The sequence below is a fragment of the Acomys minous genome (assembly GCF_964271855.1).
Source record: "Acomys minous genome assembly, chromosome: 9".
Taxonomy (NCBI): Eukaryota; Metazoa; Chordata; class Mammalia; order Rodentia; family Muridae; genus Acomys; species Acomys minous.
Window position 1 is genome coordinate 98,793,939 of NC_140490.1, and position 15,830 is coordinate 98,809,768.

Consider the following 15,830-nt stretch of genomic DNA (forward strand, 5'->3'; position numbering starts at 1 on the left):
ACAGTGGCCTCTGCTAGTCTTAGCTTATTAGATGAGGTATAAGAAGGCTTCTGCCTGTTTCTTTATGAATAGAGAGTCTGGAAGTGTTTGTGAATAAGTGCTGTCTTCCTCCTGGACCATCTAAACTCACATGCAGGGAAACAAACGATACTAAGATGCAACACTTCGGGGTTTTATGCATACGTCATATAGATAAGCAAGGAAACAACCAGTTAGCACATGCACACCAAACAGTTTCTGCTGGGAAGTAAAGTTAGAAATGATTACAAGATGGAGTAGTTCTTAGAAGGGCTGAAATGCTGATGGTGGATCTGCATTTACTCTTAAAGGGGGACCTAGGCATGTCATTGTTCTTGGAATAAAAGGAGGTGCCTTCACTGTGGATCGGATCTGGGTCAAGGAACTTGATTGCTGAGTGAACCAGCCCCCATAGGCAATTTGCCCCAGCTGAGGGAGTGACGGGAACCAAGTCCTGATGTGCATTTCATCCTATATAGCGCTGCAGTTTTGGAGCAATGCATAACCAACAGCCAAGTGGAGTATTAGGGTTAGTAGTAATTTTATCTGGTATACTGATGCTAGGGCTTTTAAAGTCCAATTTAATTTCAGCCTTTTCAAAACCTATTTCTGCCTTTAGTCTGTGTAGTAGGTAATAGCTCCCCAGCAGATGATATAGGCATTTAGGCATGAGTAGGAAAGTGTGGGTCAACATCCTCTTTCCCAAGTGCACAGTTCTCTTAGTGGTCCAGGAACAGATCCATGAATGAACAGTTCCTTGTATCACAGTACGTTCTTACTCAGTGGCCCATCTGTCTGACTTAAAACTGAGTAAGTGGCCCTGTATCCACCAGAATATTGACAGGACTCTCTCCACTTTGGAGCAATTCTGGGCTGAGTGGTGGCTGAACCCAGACCCCATTAGTCTGTTATCTACTTGGAGCACTGATGCTGTCTCTCAGTTTTTTGGCTTGGGCATTCATCTTTCCAATGGCTGGTCCCTTCAGAGTAGGCACACTGATCTTTTCTTGGGCACTTGTCTCTCCAATGGCCAGTCTCTTTACAGTGGGAACACCGATCTTTTCCCAAGGGGGTCCTTTTCTTGATATCTATTTCTCTTGGCTTCTTTCTTTTTATAAATCCTGTACACCGAGGTCTCTCTTCCTGAAAGGCTGACAGCATATTCTTACCTAAATTCCTGGTCTGCCTATCTTTCAGGGTATGCCTACTGTCATAGACTTGGGAGGCAATTTCAACTTCAAATCCTTCTGTTCTCTGAAACTTTCCTCAAATGGCTGATGCTGACTAAGAAACAAAAAGCTATGTTAACAGCCCTCTGATTTTCTGCAGTCTCTGGTCAACTGGAGTCTAAGTCTAGTTATCCTGAAGATAGTCCAGAAAAGCAAATGGGACTCATTTGAGCCCTGGATTCCCTGACTTACCTTACTTAGACAAATTTGTAGGGCACTTAGCGGCCGCTCAGAGACCTCCCAGCATAGTCTAGTAAAAGAGCTTAAGAGACTACTTCCCTTGTACTGGGTTCCAATTCAGTTGCCCAGTAGGAGACTCCTTCTCAACCAGTGCAGTGTCACTGGTTGGTCTCCCATCTTTCCCCAAGGCCAGCTTGTGGGCTTCCCGTAGGATTCTCCCCATCTCTTTGGTGGTGAAGAGTGTCTGAAGTAGCTACTGACAGACTGCCCAATCTGGCTGGTGTGTATAAAACATTATTTCTAGCAGAGAGATTAAACTCTAGGACTTCTTTGAGAAAGACAGGTTCTGCAGTTTCCAGTTATACAGACCACCAGTGGAAAACGGAACATAAATCATCACAGTTGGAGGGAGTCTCCTGCCTATCCTACCCTGGGAGGATCCCATGCCAGGGGCCTCCCTCAAAGAAAGAGTTGTCAGAGACCCCTGAGGAGACCATAAAAGGAGGGCCTGGGGAAGTTGTCTTGCAGGCTGAGGGAAGTCTGGTGTGTCCTTTAAAAGAGGAGCAGGTGGGGACGAGGCCTCCAAAAAGGAGTCAGAAGGGGACTGGGGGGTCAGAGTCAGAGGTGGGAAAGCGGGGCTGAAGAGATGGCTCAGTGGTTAAGAGCACTACCTGCTCTTCCAAAGGACCCAGGTTCAATTCCCAGCACCCTCATGGCAGCTTACAACTGTAACTCCATTTCTGAGGGAGCTGACACCCTTACACCAATGCACATAAAGTTAAATAAATTATATTAAAAAAAAAAAAGAAGTGAGAGAGCAATGGCTAGTTGGCATTGGTAAGTGCCATGTGTGAGCCATGTGAGTGCCTCCCGTGACATGTATCTCTGCCTGGCTGGTGGCCCAGCTGTATAAGGTGGCAGCACATCTTCTGAGGAGCTGCCAGGGCCAGAGGCCAAGACTTGTCTTGCCCTTTAGTTTCATTTAGTTCCTCGGAAACAAAAATGGTGGTGTTGGGGGAAAGGTCAGTAAAAAAATTTTTTTTAAATCCAGGATTGGGACTCTTCCATCAGGTGCCTCTAGACCAAGATGTAGGAGAGCTGGTGCAGGGGTGTCCTGATTTATTAAAGACTACATGTTGCACTTTGTACATAAGAGAAAGATTGAAGGAGCCTCCAGCTGGCCAGCTTACCTGACATGAAGGCTAATCAAGGGAACAGAAAGTCGGTAATTTTCCTGTATAGTCCTGTTCCCTGAAGTCCTGGGCTTTTCTCTGGAAATCCTGAAAATGAGACTTCATCAAGTTTATTCTTCCAAGTGGAAGAATTTTGACCCATGGTTTCACTTTTCATAAGAATGATAAACAACACAAGAATCTACTCAACACACAAAAAACAAAAGTTCTACACTCTAATAGCCCCTCAGATGCCTCACCTAACAGAGAGGGCAGCGTCCTGGCGGCCTTCCTGACTCAGAAATCAACACTGCTTTTAGTTCTTCCACAAGTACCTCACACTGCACACTAGAGACAGAGAAACTTACTTCCTGAGGTGTTCGAATGCCTCTTTTTTCACAATCTAGGCATTGGGAACCTGCTGCAGGCATCCCCCAAACCCAGGCCCATCTGGTTTCCCTCTCAGCTCCCCAGGTCACCAAGTCCCCTCAGGATCCCTTGTACAATCTAGCATCTAAAACCGGGCCTCCAAGCCCTCTGACTGCCTGGAGAGAAACAGTTATCACAGCACAACCTAGAATGTATATTACAAGGAGTTTTTAGAGACAACACAGAGAAACCACATCCCAGTTGGCAGTTGCAAAGGGCAGCACGCACGCAAGCAAGCAGTTCAACAGAAGCCAAGAACATGCAATTAACTGAGGCACTTTGACTCCACGTTCCTAGAACATGGTTGGGTGCTTTCGGACAGGAGGGCTAAAAGGGTGGTGGTGGTCAGTTTCAGGTTAAACAAAGGACGGCTGAAATAAGATGAAGAAGAAACCTTTGACCCACTCTCTTTCCATCCCCTCCTCCCATGCTTTTCTAATTGTTCCGTCGGCAATTAGAAGCAGGAAGGAAGTGGGTAGCCCAACACAATTAAGTACCCTTTGGTTTCTCAGGCCCTCATGTTGGCCTGGGGCTTAGCGATCGAATCAGCCTTTCAGGCCAAGATGAGGATCCGGCTCAGGGTCGGCCCAGTGTTTAGAGCACTAGCAAACTTCCATCATAGGCTGGAGCTCGGCCGAAGGTAGCTCTGGAGCCCGTTCCTCCAGCCCCAGGTAGGGACATTTCGAGAAGGGACCCAGGAGTCTCCATCCTGCTTCTCCTACGGGACAGCAACCCCTTACATCTGTGGTCCAGCGCCCTGGCGTCCACACGCTCGCCGGAAGAAGCGGAGGCACCAGCTTCCTGCCGCCTGTCTGTCACGCTAGCCTCGCTTCCGATTGGACAAAGCCTCGGGCCGGCCTTCCTCCGGCCCCGCCCTCCCAGCGGATGGACAGGCCGAGGGGGCGGGGCTTCAGCGACTCCGCCCCTCGGCCACGGGCGGGCCCGCCCAGCTGTCAGTTACGGGGGCGGCCCGGCAGGCGGGCGGGCGGGCGCTTGCTGGCTACCTCCTCGCTGGGCTCGTGCTCGCTGCCTCTCGCCGCCCGTGGTCAAGTCGGGGCCGCCCGAGCAGCGTCCACCACCGCGTCGCCGCCCCCCCGCCCCTGCCCTCCTCCCGGCTCGGCTGCCGGCCCTCGCGCCCTCCGGTCGTGAGTAACCCGAGTCCAGCGCGGAGAGTCCCCGCGGCGGCGGCTGCTGGCCGAACCATGTTCCGGAGGATCTTGCAGAGGGTAAGAGCGAAACCGTCCTTCCGGCAGCACACGTGAGCGCGAGCGCCCGAACCGGGCCGCGGGGAACCGAGGCAGGCTTGTGGGGCGAGGGGTCTCCGGGCTCCACTAGGCCCGGTAGCGGCGGGCGCCGAGGCCTGCTGGTCCTGCCCGAGCCGGGCTGCGGGTGGGGCGGGGCGCAGGCCAGAGCCGGGGAGGCCCGGGGCCGGCTCCCGCGCCGGGCTGTCACCGCCGACCCGGAGGGTGTGGTGGCCGCTCGTCCCTCCCAGCTCCCCGGCCAGTGGGTGCGCGATTGCGGGCAGCTGCGGGCTGCTGCTGGGCCCTCCCTTGCTCCAGCATTGCCTCCACCTCCCGAGGACAGTCACCTGCCTCCTGCCGCCGCTTTGCCCCTTTACTCATCTGCACCACACAGGAAGGGTAATGGAGACCTGGCCTGGCGCGCAGGCCAAGTCCTGGGACTAGAAGGCGCTTAACTGGCAAAAAGTGAGAGGAAAAGGAAGATACTACTCACTGTCGGAAACTTTTTAAAAGATTTACAAGTGCATTTTCCCTCCCCAAGCTCCAGAACCTCATTATAGTTATAATTGAATAAATGGATCAGACGGCAAACGCAGTTACCCAGTTTAGTTTCGACCAGGGCTATCTCAGATTAAAATCTGGAAAATCTTGAGGGTGAAAAGGTAAGAGCATTGGAAAGCCATAGGCGTTTTTATTTTGATACCAGTTTCCTAGAATAACACAATCTCTTCTAGTAAGAGTTGCCTACTAAAGTTTTTGTTTCAGATAGCTTCTGTTTGCTCCCTTCTGAGACTGGTTAGTGTGAAGAGTTGTTACCTAGAGAGTAGGAGAATTAGTTCAAAGGACAAGAACTTAGTGAATGTGTAGTAGTCAAGGAATGTGCCAAGGAGGCTTGAGTCACGCAGTACACAGGAAGCCAGTCTTGCTTAGACAGCTTCTGTGAAAGATCGAAGTCATCTGGTCATACATCAGAGGAGAAACAGTTAACTTCTGCCTGGGTCCCTCCGTATTGACATTTGCTTCTCTCTCTCTCTCTCTCTCTCTCTCTCTCTCTCTCTCTCTCTCTCTCTCTCTCTTCTTTTGCAATTGTTTTGGCAGTTTTGGAAATTTTGATAAAGCCATGATTTGGCAGCAGACAAGGGCATGCCGTTTACTCTGCCCATCAGTTGCTCTGTTCAATAGTAAGGGTTTCTGTGTATGTTTGATTACTTGATTTACTTAGGAGACTTTTTTTTTTTTTTTATCAGGCCTGGAGGAACTGATTACCTCGTGCCAAGAGAAAAGGAGTTTGCTTTATAGTTTATAACCAGTATTTTCTGGTTTGGGAGTTGCTTCTGGAAGCTACAGCTTGGCTTTCCAAAACCATGGGATGCTTTCCAGGCCTCTTGATGCTGCGAAGCAGTGGGATTATGTGAAGGCCATTCTTAGTGTTGTTGTGTGTCTAACTGTTCAAGAACTTTCTGCCAAAGCTAAAGCAAATGGGATTTACTGTGGTTATTGCTGAGATGGTTTATTGAATCATTGTATTTAAATAAATCAGATGACAAATGGGCTTCCCAGCCTCAGAACCGGAGATGCTTGTGAGTAAGTTGGGGTTTTTTGTTGTTGTTGTTGTTGTTGTAGGCATGGCCATGTGCATTTGTCGGTGGCAAACATCATCCTTGGCTTCTATGGAGCCACATTTCCCCCCAATATTGTACCAGCTTTGAGGCAACCAAATATACCCCCAGACTTTACCAAATGTTCTCTAGGGCCTAAATTGCCTGTGGTTGGGATCCACCATGCTAAATGTGTACACTCTTTAATAGAAAAGTTTGTAACTGCTCTACATAGTTAGCTTTCTTTCCTACAGCATACACGTTGCGCTTCAGTAGGATTCAGGCATAGTGCTAGGAGCTGAGAAATGGTTTAGTAAGAAGTCGCCTTCCCTTTAGAACTCAGAACCTGGTTGGGGCGGTGAACATTAAAAAGTAATTACAGTGCCGTGAGCTGGAAGAGTGAGGACGGCTCTGGGAGGAGGGTGTTAGGCAGCTAGGATACGCTTCAGGAAGGAGGGCATAGTTACAGCTTGAGAGGGAAGGACACGCTAGGGAATGCCTTTATAAAAGTGTGGAATCAGAAGAGGAAGGGTTGATCCTAGGGGAGATGAGCAGTTCAGAAATGAGATGGTCTTCAGGGAAGGCTGGGGAGATGAGGCTGCCCCGGGGGCTAGTCACCACACATGAGAGGACCTTGCGTCTCTTTGGAGGCATTCAGGTTTGTACCGTCCATGTGTCTGTTTTAAGGCTTAGGATTTAATAGGGTATTTTGATGAATCTTAATGCTTGTGCTTATGTTACTAATTTAGATCCTAGAATGTGTGCTTTTATTAACTCGACAGGTGGCTTTTGCTAACAGGTATAACTTCACTGATACAGATAATTCGTGGCATCTCATTCACTTTCTACACTCTGATTTGTAACACCAAAGAGATAAACAAAATGACCAGAAGAGAAGCCCTTCTATTCCCATAATTCTGAATTAAATATATTTTCCCTTAGAAATAGTTTGTATTTATCAGCAAAGTAAAATTAATACTCTATTACTAAATCATACCATGTTCTTTTAGAAAGGAATGGCACAAAGTTTGCAAACTGCCTGACATACTAAATGGTGATCATCTTTCTGGCCACTGAGAGACTTAAATTCAAGTGATTTTCAAAGTAGCCATGAGGGTTTGGAAAAGAATATACCCCACAGAGTCTTAGGTTTGAATACTTCGTCGCTGATTGATGGAACTCGTTGGGAAGGATTAGGAGGCGTGGCCTTTTTGGAGATGTATCACTGGGATCAGAGTTGAGGCTTCAAAAGCCTCAAGCCATTTCCAGTGTCTCCCTGTATGCCTCCAAATTGTGCAGACAGGTGTGAGCTCTCAGCTGCTCCTGCTGCCTCACCTTTGCTCTATCACCCTGAAACCATAAGATACAAATTAAGCACCTTCTTTTATAAGTTCCTTGCCTGCAGTGTTTTATCACAGCAATAGAAATCTAGCTATGCTAGTACCATTAATCAAAATATTCCTTACATACATATCAGTGTAGTGGGATATGGAGCTGCTTGAGATTGTCCACAGCAGCTGACTATGATGTGCCTTGTGCTCTAGGAGGGGTGTGATTCTGCCAGCTGCAGATTGTTTACATTTGGAATCCCGGAGACTCTGCAGAGGCAGAAGTGCTGCTCCTCCTGTTGTTGCCTTTTCTCTTTGCTGGGTTGCTGGTTGCTTTTGCTGTTTGCTGGGTTGCTAGTTGCTGGTTAGAGATATCCTGACGACATAAGGCTGGACTTGCCCCAAGGAACTGACACCCCTAATTAGCAGGAAGTAGTCTAGAGAGATCTATGCCACCCTTCCCCTCTATCCTTCTGTCTCTTCTACCCAGTGTTGGCGTGGTTGGAAGGAATTGGAGTGGAGAAAGGTAGTAGGTAAAAGAACCCAATAAAGTACTCAAAAGGCAGGCAACATGTTGTACCTTCATTACCATGATCATTTTCCCAAAAACTACTAGAGACTAGAGACAAATTACAAAAACTAAAACCAAAAATCCCAAAACTTGTTTTATTTTATTTGTGTTCTCCCTTCATGTATGTCTGTGTACCATGTTCATACCTGGTGCTAGTGAAGACCAAATGAAGGTGGTTGGTCCTGTGGAACTAGAGGTAAAGACAGTCGGAAACTGCCATGTAGGTATAGGAGCTGAATGCTGCTCCTCTGCAGATCAGCAAGTGCTCTCAGCTACTGAGCCATCTCTCCAGTTCTTACAGTCAAATTTTACAAATTCCAAGCCTGTTCCCTTTTCCTGGAATATTGCTTCCTCCCTCTCCTACTGCGCATTTGGTGTGGTTAGCACTGTGGAAGAGGCAGGATAAATGTGAGTCCCAGTTTCTCTTTTAGGGGCTGTCTATGTGAAATGCTAAAGTAAATGACAGAGTCATTAAAGGCTCTAACACAGTACAGAATAAAGGTTAGCTTGGAAATATTGTCATTAGAGGAGTCTTGAAGAATGCTCGTTATCAAGGGATGGAAAGTTTGTGGCAGGAGAGGGGTTATGATGTAAGCCAAGATTTAGAAGCAGTGGCCTTTCTCTCTCCTGCAGGTATTCCTCCCATAGAATAGTACCTTTTAACATATTAACAATACTTAGCAGTACTTATGACCCTTGCCATGTGCTAGATACTCAGGACAGTAGTGAATAGGCACATAGTTGCTTAAAACCAAGTGGCTTAGATATAGAGATGTATTTAAAGCAGAACGGCAAACCAAGTGCCTTAGAGATAGAGGTGTATTTAAAGCAGATAGGTGCTAAGAGAGAGGGCTGTAAAGTGATGTGAAACCCAACACTATGGGTTAATTATCTGGTTTAGCTCTGTCCAGTGCAAACATGAGTCATTTGTAAGCCAAGACAGGAAGTAGTCATATTTTTTTTAAAAAGTAAAACAATTAAAAAGTTGAAAGTATTCTTTTAAGTTAGTATATTTAAAATATTTCTATGTGTGACCATATAAAATTATTAAGACTTTGCATTTTTTTGTTCTTGAGTCTTTGGGATGTGGTGTGCACTTAACTCTAATTACACATCTTAACTTGAGCTACCACATTTCAGCCATTCAGGGTCTTGTGTAGTTAGGGCCACACTAATTTGAACCTAATAGGTATTTGTATGTCTGCATATTACAATTTTAACTTCTTATTTGGAACTAATTTTAAACTTAAAAATGTTGCAAAAATAAAGTAATATAAAGAGCACTTTTATATTCTTACTCATGAGGTGGTCTGAATGAGAGTGACTCCTGTTGGCTAATAGATTTGGATGTTTAGTTCCTAATTGGTAGACTGTTTGGGAACGGCCAGGAGGTGTGGCCTTGGGGTGTGTGGCCTTGGGGAGGTGTGGCCTTGGAGGAGATGTGCCACTCCGGGTGGGTTTGAGGCTTCTAAAGTGAATACCAGTTCCAGGCTCTGTTCTCTGTCTCCAACTTGGTGATGAGATGTGATCTCAGTTACTGCTCCTGCCTGCCTGCTCCTGTGGCCCCACCATGATGGTCATGCACTCACCCTCTCAAATTGTAAGCAAGCCCCCAATTAAATACTTTTTAAAAAATTGCCTTGGTTGTGGTGTCTCTTCACAGCACTAGTATTAAAACAACTTATATCTGACAATTGCTAATATTTTACTTGATTTATCTTAATATTTGCTTACTTCTCTTACTTCTTTCGCTATTTTTCCTTATTTTTTTTCTTCCCTAAGTCAATTGAACCATGGCTTATTGACTCTGCTTTAATGAGGAAAAGAAATATTTCCTATTATTGATAATGTCTTTTGTAGTAATTTTATTCTTGTTAATGGAGCTGGAGTTAGATTTTATGTGTTGATGTTTTTCAGATATTTATTTGTCACATTACTTTGACTTTTAATTTATTTTTTGTTTTATTTATTTATTTATTTATTTATTTATTTATTGTTTTTTGAGACTAGGATTCTTTCTGTGTGTAGCCTTGGCTGTCCTAGACTCACTTTATAGACCAGGCTGGCCTCAAACTCACAGAGATCTGCCTGCCTCTGCCTCCCAAGTGCTGGGATTAAAAGCATGCACCACCATGTCTGGCTGACTTCTTTTATTTAATTTGTACACTTATTTATTTAGTGTGCTTTATATGGCGGTCAGAGGACAACTTGTGGGAATTGGTTCTTCCCTTCCACCATTTGGGTTTCAGAGATTGAACTCAGGCCATCAGGTTTGGTGACAAGTGTCATTACAAAATGCATTCCTTCCATCTTAGTTACATTGCTATAGCAAAGTAATTTATAAAGAAAAATTTATTGAAAGAAATCCTTACAGTTCTGTAGACTGGGAATCCATCAGGGACTCAACACCGGTGAGGGCTGTAGTTCTGTGCTGTCCCATGGCAGAAGTAGAAGAGACCGACAAGAGTGAGGGTGTCAGAGGTGGCCCATCCATTTTGTAACAACCCGATCTCTTGCAGTAATGACATCAGTTTTGTACGCGAGGACAGAGCCCTCATGACCTATTGGCCTACCTTCAACTATTGCTGTACTTCAGTGAAGTTTCTGTGTGAACTTTGGGGAAACACATTCCAGCCGTAGCACCTTCCTGTATCCTTTCCTTTTCTCTTGGCCTCTTTTTAAACTGGAATGTTTTCATGCTGAGTTTACTCCTCGATTGTGCTCAGATTAACATTTTCATCTTGGCAAGGATAACGTTGTGCCAAGGAGTGTGTGTCTCTCTCTGATAGCTAGTTGATGTATCTGTAAACTTGACTAGAGCATCTTCTTCACAGTGTATACAGTACTGAATGAAATAGTGGTCATGAAATGCTCACCATACTATCTGGTATGTTGACAAACATTATATAATCTTGATTATATTATGTATCTTAGCAAATACACTTCTTTTTCTTCCCTTCCCTCATTTTTTTCTCCCCTACTGACTTCATTCCTTCTTCCTTTCCTCCATGGCTATATAGACCAGTCTAGCTTTGTTCTTGAGGCCGTCCTGCCTCATCTACCTAAGTGCTGGATTACGGACCACACCAGTGTTGCTGCTACTGCACTGCTTTTGCTATTTATTTTATTTCGTTTCTTCCCCTCCTAAATTTCATGCTGTAGCCTGGAGATTTTTCTTCTTAGTCCATGTAAAGTTTAGTAATGTAATATGAATATTTGCTGTAGAAAATGGGTCATCAATATTTATTGTTTCTACTTATTATTATAGCAGTTATTTAACCTGCTGTCAATCGATACAAATCACAGACACCTGTTATATCTTAATATGCCTATACACTGGAACTGGGGAGAAACTGACCCTCTAAGCTATCTTTTACCTCCCAGCCCCACATCCCATGCCATTTGCTTTAATACTCCTAGCTGGGCTACTTCCCACCCAGTGTCCCATAAATAGTTGCACATGTTTCTCATCTGGGTTGTTTCTCTCCATCACCGATGCTTGGAGCAGGCTCCTCCCGGCCACATGTTGTTTGTTCACTCTGACTAACCCCTGGTGACTCTGCCCCTCCTTCTCCTCTCCTGTCTCTCTCCGTTTCCCTTCCTCCCGTGATCCTTCCCTTCAAGCCTACCTCATGTTGGTCCTGCCCAGGTGTAGGCACTTTATTCAGCCAATGAGGGATAATTTGGTTTTGGGGTATGTGTCTACTCATAAAAGACAACAAGCTGACCTCAGGGAGCAAAACACTTAATATCTGAATACAGAGTGCCAGACCGTGCTGTTACGTGTGCTGGTTGTGCAGAGGGGATGACCAGGTAGAAAGTCAGAATAAAAGTGGGATTTTAAAGAAAAATCTTTCCCTTCTTTCCTTTTGTTTCCTTTGTTTCTCCCCTTCTTCTTTTTGTAATCCAAGGACCAAATTTTAGACTTTGTTCATGGTAAGCAAGCATTTGCCTGCTACTGATATAATTTGCCAAGATTCTAGGGTCTCTCCATCAAATAAGCAATTATGGGCTTCTGCTTGTTAAGTCTGGCGAATCAGAGCATGAATTCAGGGGGTGGCTTTGGGGATAGAAAAGATTGATTTTTTTCAAGAAAATTCAGCAGTGTACATGATGTTGCTTTTTACACTTTATTTTTATAAATACATATACTGATACGTGTTACTACTTTAGTTATATATGTATGTCAGTGTGGGTTTGTTGCTTGTGAGTACAGTACCCACAGAAACCAGAGGGAGGATTGGATCGCCTCCTGGAGCTGGTGTTGTGAGCAGCCTTGTAAGTTCGGGAAGAGCAGAATATGCTTTCAACCCCTGACCCGTCTCTCCAGCCTTGTAAGACTCTTGACTTGGACGTAGTTTGAATAGCTGAGACGATGGTCCAGTAGGCAAAGGTTAGGGCTAGACAGTAGGTAGAAGCAGACTGGAGAGGAAGCTGCGTGTAAATTATAGGTCTAGATGCACTTGTGGAGATGATCAGTAGACAGCTGGAGGTGCGTGTCCTGCGCTGTGGAGACAAGTGGAAGCAAGTTAGAGTTGTATGAATGTTGAAGGGAAGGGACGTTCAGTAAGGACTGAGAAACGCCACTGAGGCAATTACATTGTACTCAGTCACCTTCAGGAGAATCTTAGGGAGAATAAATGAGTGGAAACCAGCAGCACAAACTAGGAATCCTCTGAGTATGGCGGAAAGGACTTATAGAGTAATGAAGTACTAAATTCATGGCAGTTACCTGTCACCCCTATAGCATGTTAATTTAGTGAACTCACTACAATGAAGTGTTTATTTAAAAGAATTTTAAAAAGATTTTATTTGTGTGTGTGTGTGTCTATGTGAGTGTGGAGAGTTGTATGCTTGTGTGACTGGGGTCCAAAAGCCGGGTTGAATCTCTTGGAGCTGGTGTTACAGCTGCTTGTGAGCTGCTCAGCAGGGTGCTGGTGTGTGATCTCAAGTCTTCATGGTTGGGCAGCTAGTGCTCTTAACTGTTTTAGCCTTTTGTTTTAAATTTTAAAAATTACTTTAATTTATCCAGAGACAGCGAGTGCATACATGTGTGCGTGTGCTTATGAGCGAGCTATAGTATGTATATGGAGGCCCGTTATCTCCTGCTACCGTGGGATCAAACTCAGGTCGGCAGGCTTGGTGGCAGATACCTACCCCCTGAGCCGTGCTTCTGGCTCACCTTGTTGTTTTAAAAGATTCTTAACTATGATGGTTAGTCTTGTCAACTGGACATGTGGGTTCAAGCCTTCCCGCACAGTTTTAAGGAATTGTTTGGATTAGCCTTTGAGAATGCCTTGATTCAGTTAATTGCTGTAGAAAGACCCATTTTAACTGTGGGTGGGACCATTCATTGGGTGGGGAATCCTGAACTGTATAAGATGAAGAGGGCAATTGGAGCGCTAGCATGCATGTATTCATTTTACATGATGCATATGCAATTCAGTAAAAGTCACACACGTTTCTCAGTTTTAAATATCAGACCATTGTTAAATTTTATATAAGTATGAAAATGTATAAGTTTTCCAGCGTCTCAGTGGTACTTCTTTTAACCTTTCATAGGTAAATACTATTTTAAAATATTTTAAGAATTCAGTTTTATACCATTGTAGTGGCTGGCTTTGTGTGTCAACTTGACACAAGCTAGAGTCATAAAAAAGGAAGGAGCCTCAGTTGAGGAACTGCCTCCATGAGCTCCAGCTGTAAGGCATCTTCTCAATCACTGATCAGTGGGGGAGGGCCCAGCCCATCCCTGGGCTGCTGGTCCTGGGTTCTATAAAAGCAGGCTGAGCAAGCCATGGGAGACAAGCCAGTAAGCAGCACCCTCCATGGCCTCTGCAGCAGCTGCTGCCTCCAGGTTCCGGCCCTGCTTGAGTTTCTGTCCTGACTTCTTCAATACAGTATAAGCCAAATAAATCCTTTTCTCCCCAACCTGCCTTTTGATTATGATGTTTTGTTGCAGCAATAGAAACCCTCACTAAAACACTCATTCTGCGTCAAAATACATTTAAGTGGTAGGTCATATTATTAATTAATATAAAAAGCAGAGTCTCACTGTAGCCTAAAGTGTCTAGGAACTCACCATGTTATCCAAGGTAGCTTCAAACTCTCAGCAATCCCCCTGGCTCAGAATTCTGAGTGCTGGGTTATAGTCATGAGCCCTAATGCTGGGAGCTAAAATTATTTTAAATAATAAAACTCCCTCTCCTCTGCTCTTTTCTTTTCTCATTTTTTTCTGTCCCCCCCCCACCTCCTTGGATCTGTCATAGCAAACAGAGGCTGCCCTCCCGTCCCCCAAGATGATATCCTCATTTTGGAAGCAGCTTACATTTTGTTATTGGCTAATGGGGAGGACACAGAGAAATGTCCCTTTGCTGTAGTGAGGGACTGATGTGAAGGACTGTCTCAGCTTCAGAACTTAGGTCAGCCTCTCCCTCTACCCAGGTATGCGTCCCTCCCGTGCCCCATGTACACAGGTGTTGCTCTTGAGATCCAGCCCTGGCACAGTGCCTGCGTGTACAGTTCACCCCAAGGCCGTTGCTTTGGGAACTGGAATGATGGCACCCAGCTACAATTTGAGCAGATACTGGATTTATGATTTTTGCATTCTACTTTTTGAATTTCATCTTTTTTTTTTTTTCAAGAGACAGGGCTTTTCTGCGTAGCCTTGACTGTCCTGGACTCACTTTGTAGACCAGGCTGGCCTCAAACTCACAGTGATCCACCTGCCTCTGCCTTCCTGAGGGCTGGGATTAAAGGCGTGCGCCACCGCCACTGCTGATCTTTTTTTTTTTTTTTTCCAAATTGGAGACACTAGGGATTAAAACCAGAGCCTCATGTCATTGAAGAAGGTGTTCTACTTCTGAGCACCCAACTCCCATGTTGAAACTGACAGTCTGTGTATCTTTTATACAGATATCTATAGCCAGTAGATTAGAATTTTGTTAGGTTATAAAGTATTGCATAATAGTTTTTCAGTTCTACAATCTGAACTTTGAACAGATGCATGCATGCCATAATCTGAAATTTTTATTGTTAGGACCTTTCCCTCTTCATTCCCTTTGGTGATTTAAAAAGAAAAAAAAAGGCATTTAGACAGAGAGTCTAGGCTAACCTCATGATCCTCCTGCTTTAGTCTTCTGGGTGTTGGTAGTATGTTCCACCTTGCTTCAATTTTTAAAATTTAAGGCTTTTTAATAAATGTGGTTTCTCAGAACTGGACTTTGAATCTTTGTTTTGGCTGTTTTGTGTCTGCTTATACACATTTGATGAATCTAAACATCCTGTATAGTTTTCTGAAATATGTAGATTTTATATTAGGTATTTTAAAAACTAACTCTTTTCTTAAATTATGTGTAATGTCATATTTGCCTAAGTTAGTTATTGGTAATTTATAATTAATTAATTATAATTGTCTATCTCTTCCTGACTACTTTTTTAAACCCTTGACTACACTGAAGAGTTAAGTACTTTCCTGTGACTCTTAGTTACCGCTAACCTGTTTTAACCATTTGAAAATGACTGTGAGAAAGCCAAGCATGCATATAGATTGGGTAGATATTTAGATTTAATTTCTCTGGATGTACGTTTAAATTAACTAAGGGCTCAATCGAGTCAAGGCCTCCAACTCCTGATCTTCTGGTTTTTGCTTCCCAAGTGCTGCGTACCATCATACCCAGCTAGAATCTTATAGTTCTGATTTTTAGAAAACTTATTTTATGTGAATGAGTGTGTACCTGAATCTATGTGTAAGTACTGTGTACATGTAGGTAGGTACCCTTGGAGGCCAGAAGAGGGTGTCCAGGTACCCTGGAGTGGGACCAGGAGTACAGGTGTTGTGAGCCGCTGCCATGCGTGTGGGGAACTGAAACTGGGTCCTCTGCAGTATCAGCGAGCAGTCAGAACTGCTGAGCCATCTCTCCAGCCTTTCCGTTTATTAATATCACTTTACAAATGGGAATTTAAAACTTTTAGAAGCTAAATATGTTTTTAAAATTTCCAGGTAGCTAACTAGTAGTTGAGTGTTGGTCTGTATGATTCTAGCCTCTGTTTTTGAGCCCATTC

At 44.5% G+C, this 15,830-nt stretch overlaps 1 protein-coding gene across 3 annotated transcripts in view; it reads left to right on the plus strand.

Annotated features, from left to right (window-relative positions):
* The first annotated feature begins 3,887 nt into the window (after window positions 1-3,887).
* Window positions 3,888-15,830, plus strand: part of EEA1 (early endosome antigen 1) — a 114,576-nt gene continuing 102,633 nt past the window's right edge. Inside the window, exon 1 of one of the 3 annotated variants that reach the window (XM_084796689.1) lies at window positions 3,888-4,254. In XM_084796689.1, coding sequence (XP_084652815.1) covers window positions 4,231-4,254 — 24 coding nt within the window. In that variant the 5' untranslated portion in view covers window positions 3,888-4,230. Of the gene's footprint in view, window positions 4,255-4,530; window positions 4,932-15,830 lie in introns of those variants that run through there. The other 2 variants (XM_084796687.1, XM_084796688.1) reach the window with 2 other exon arrangements.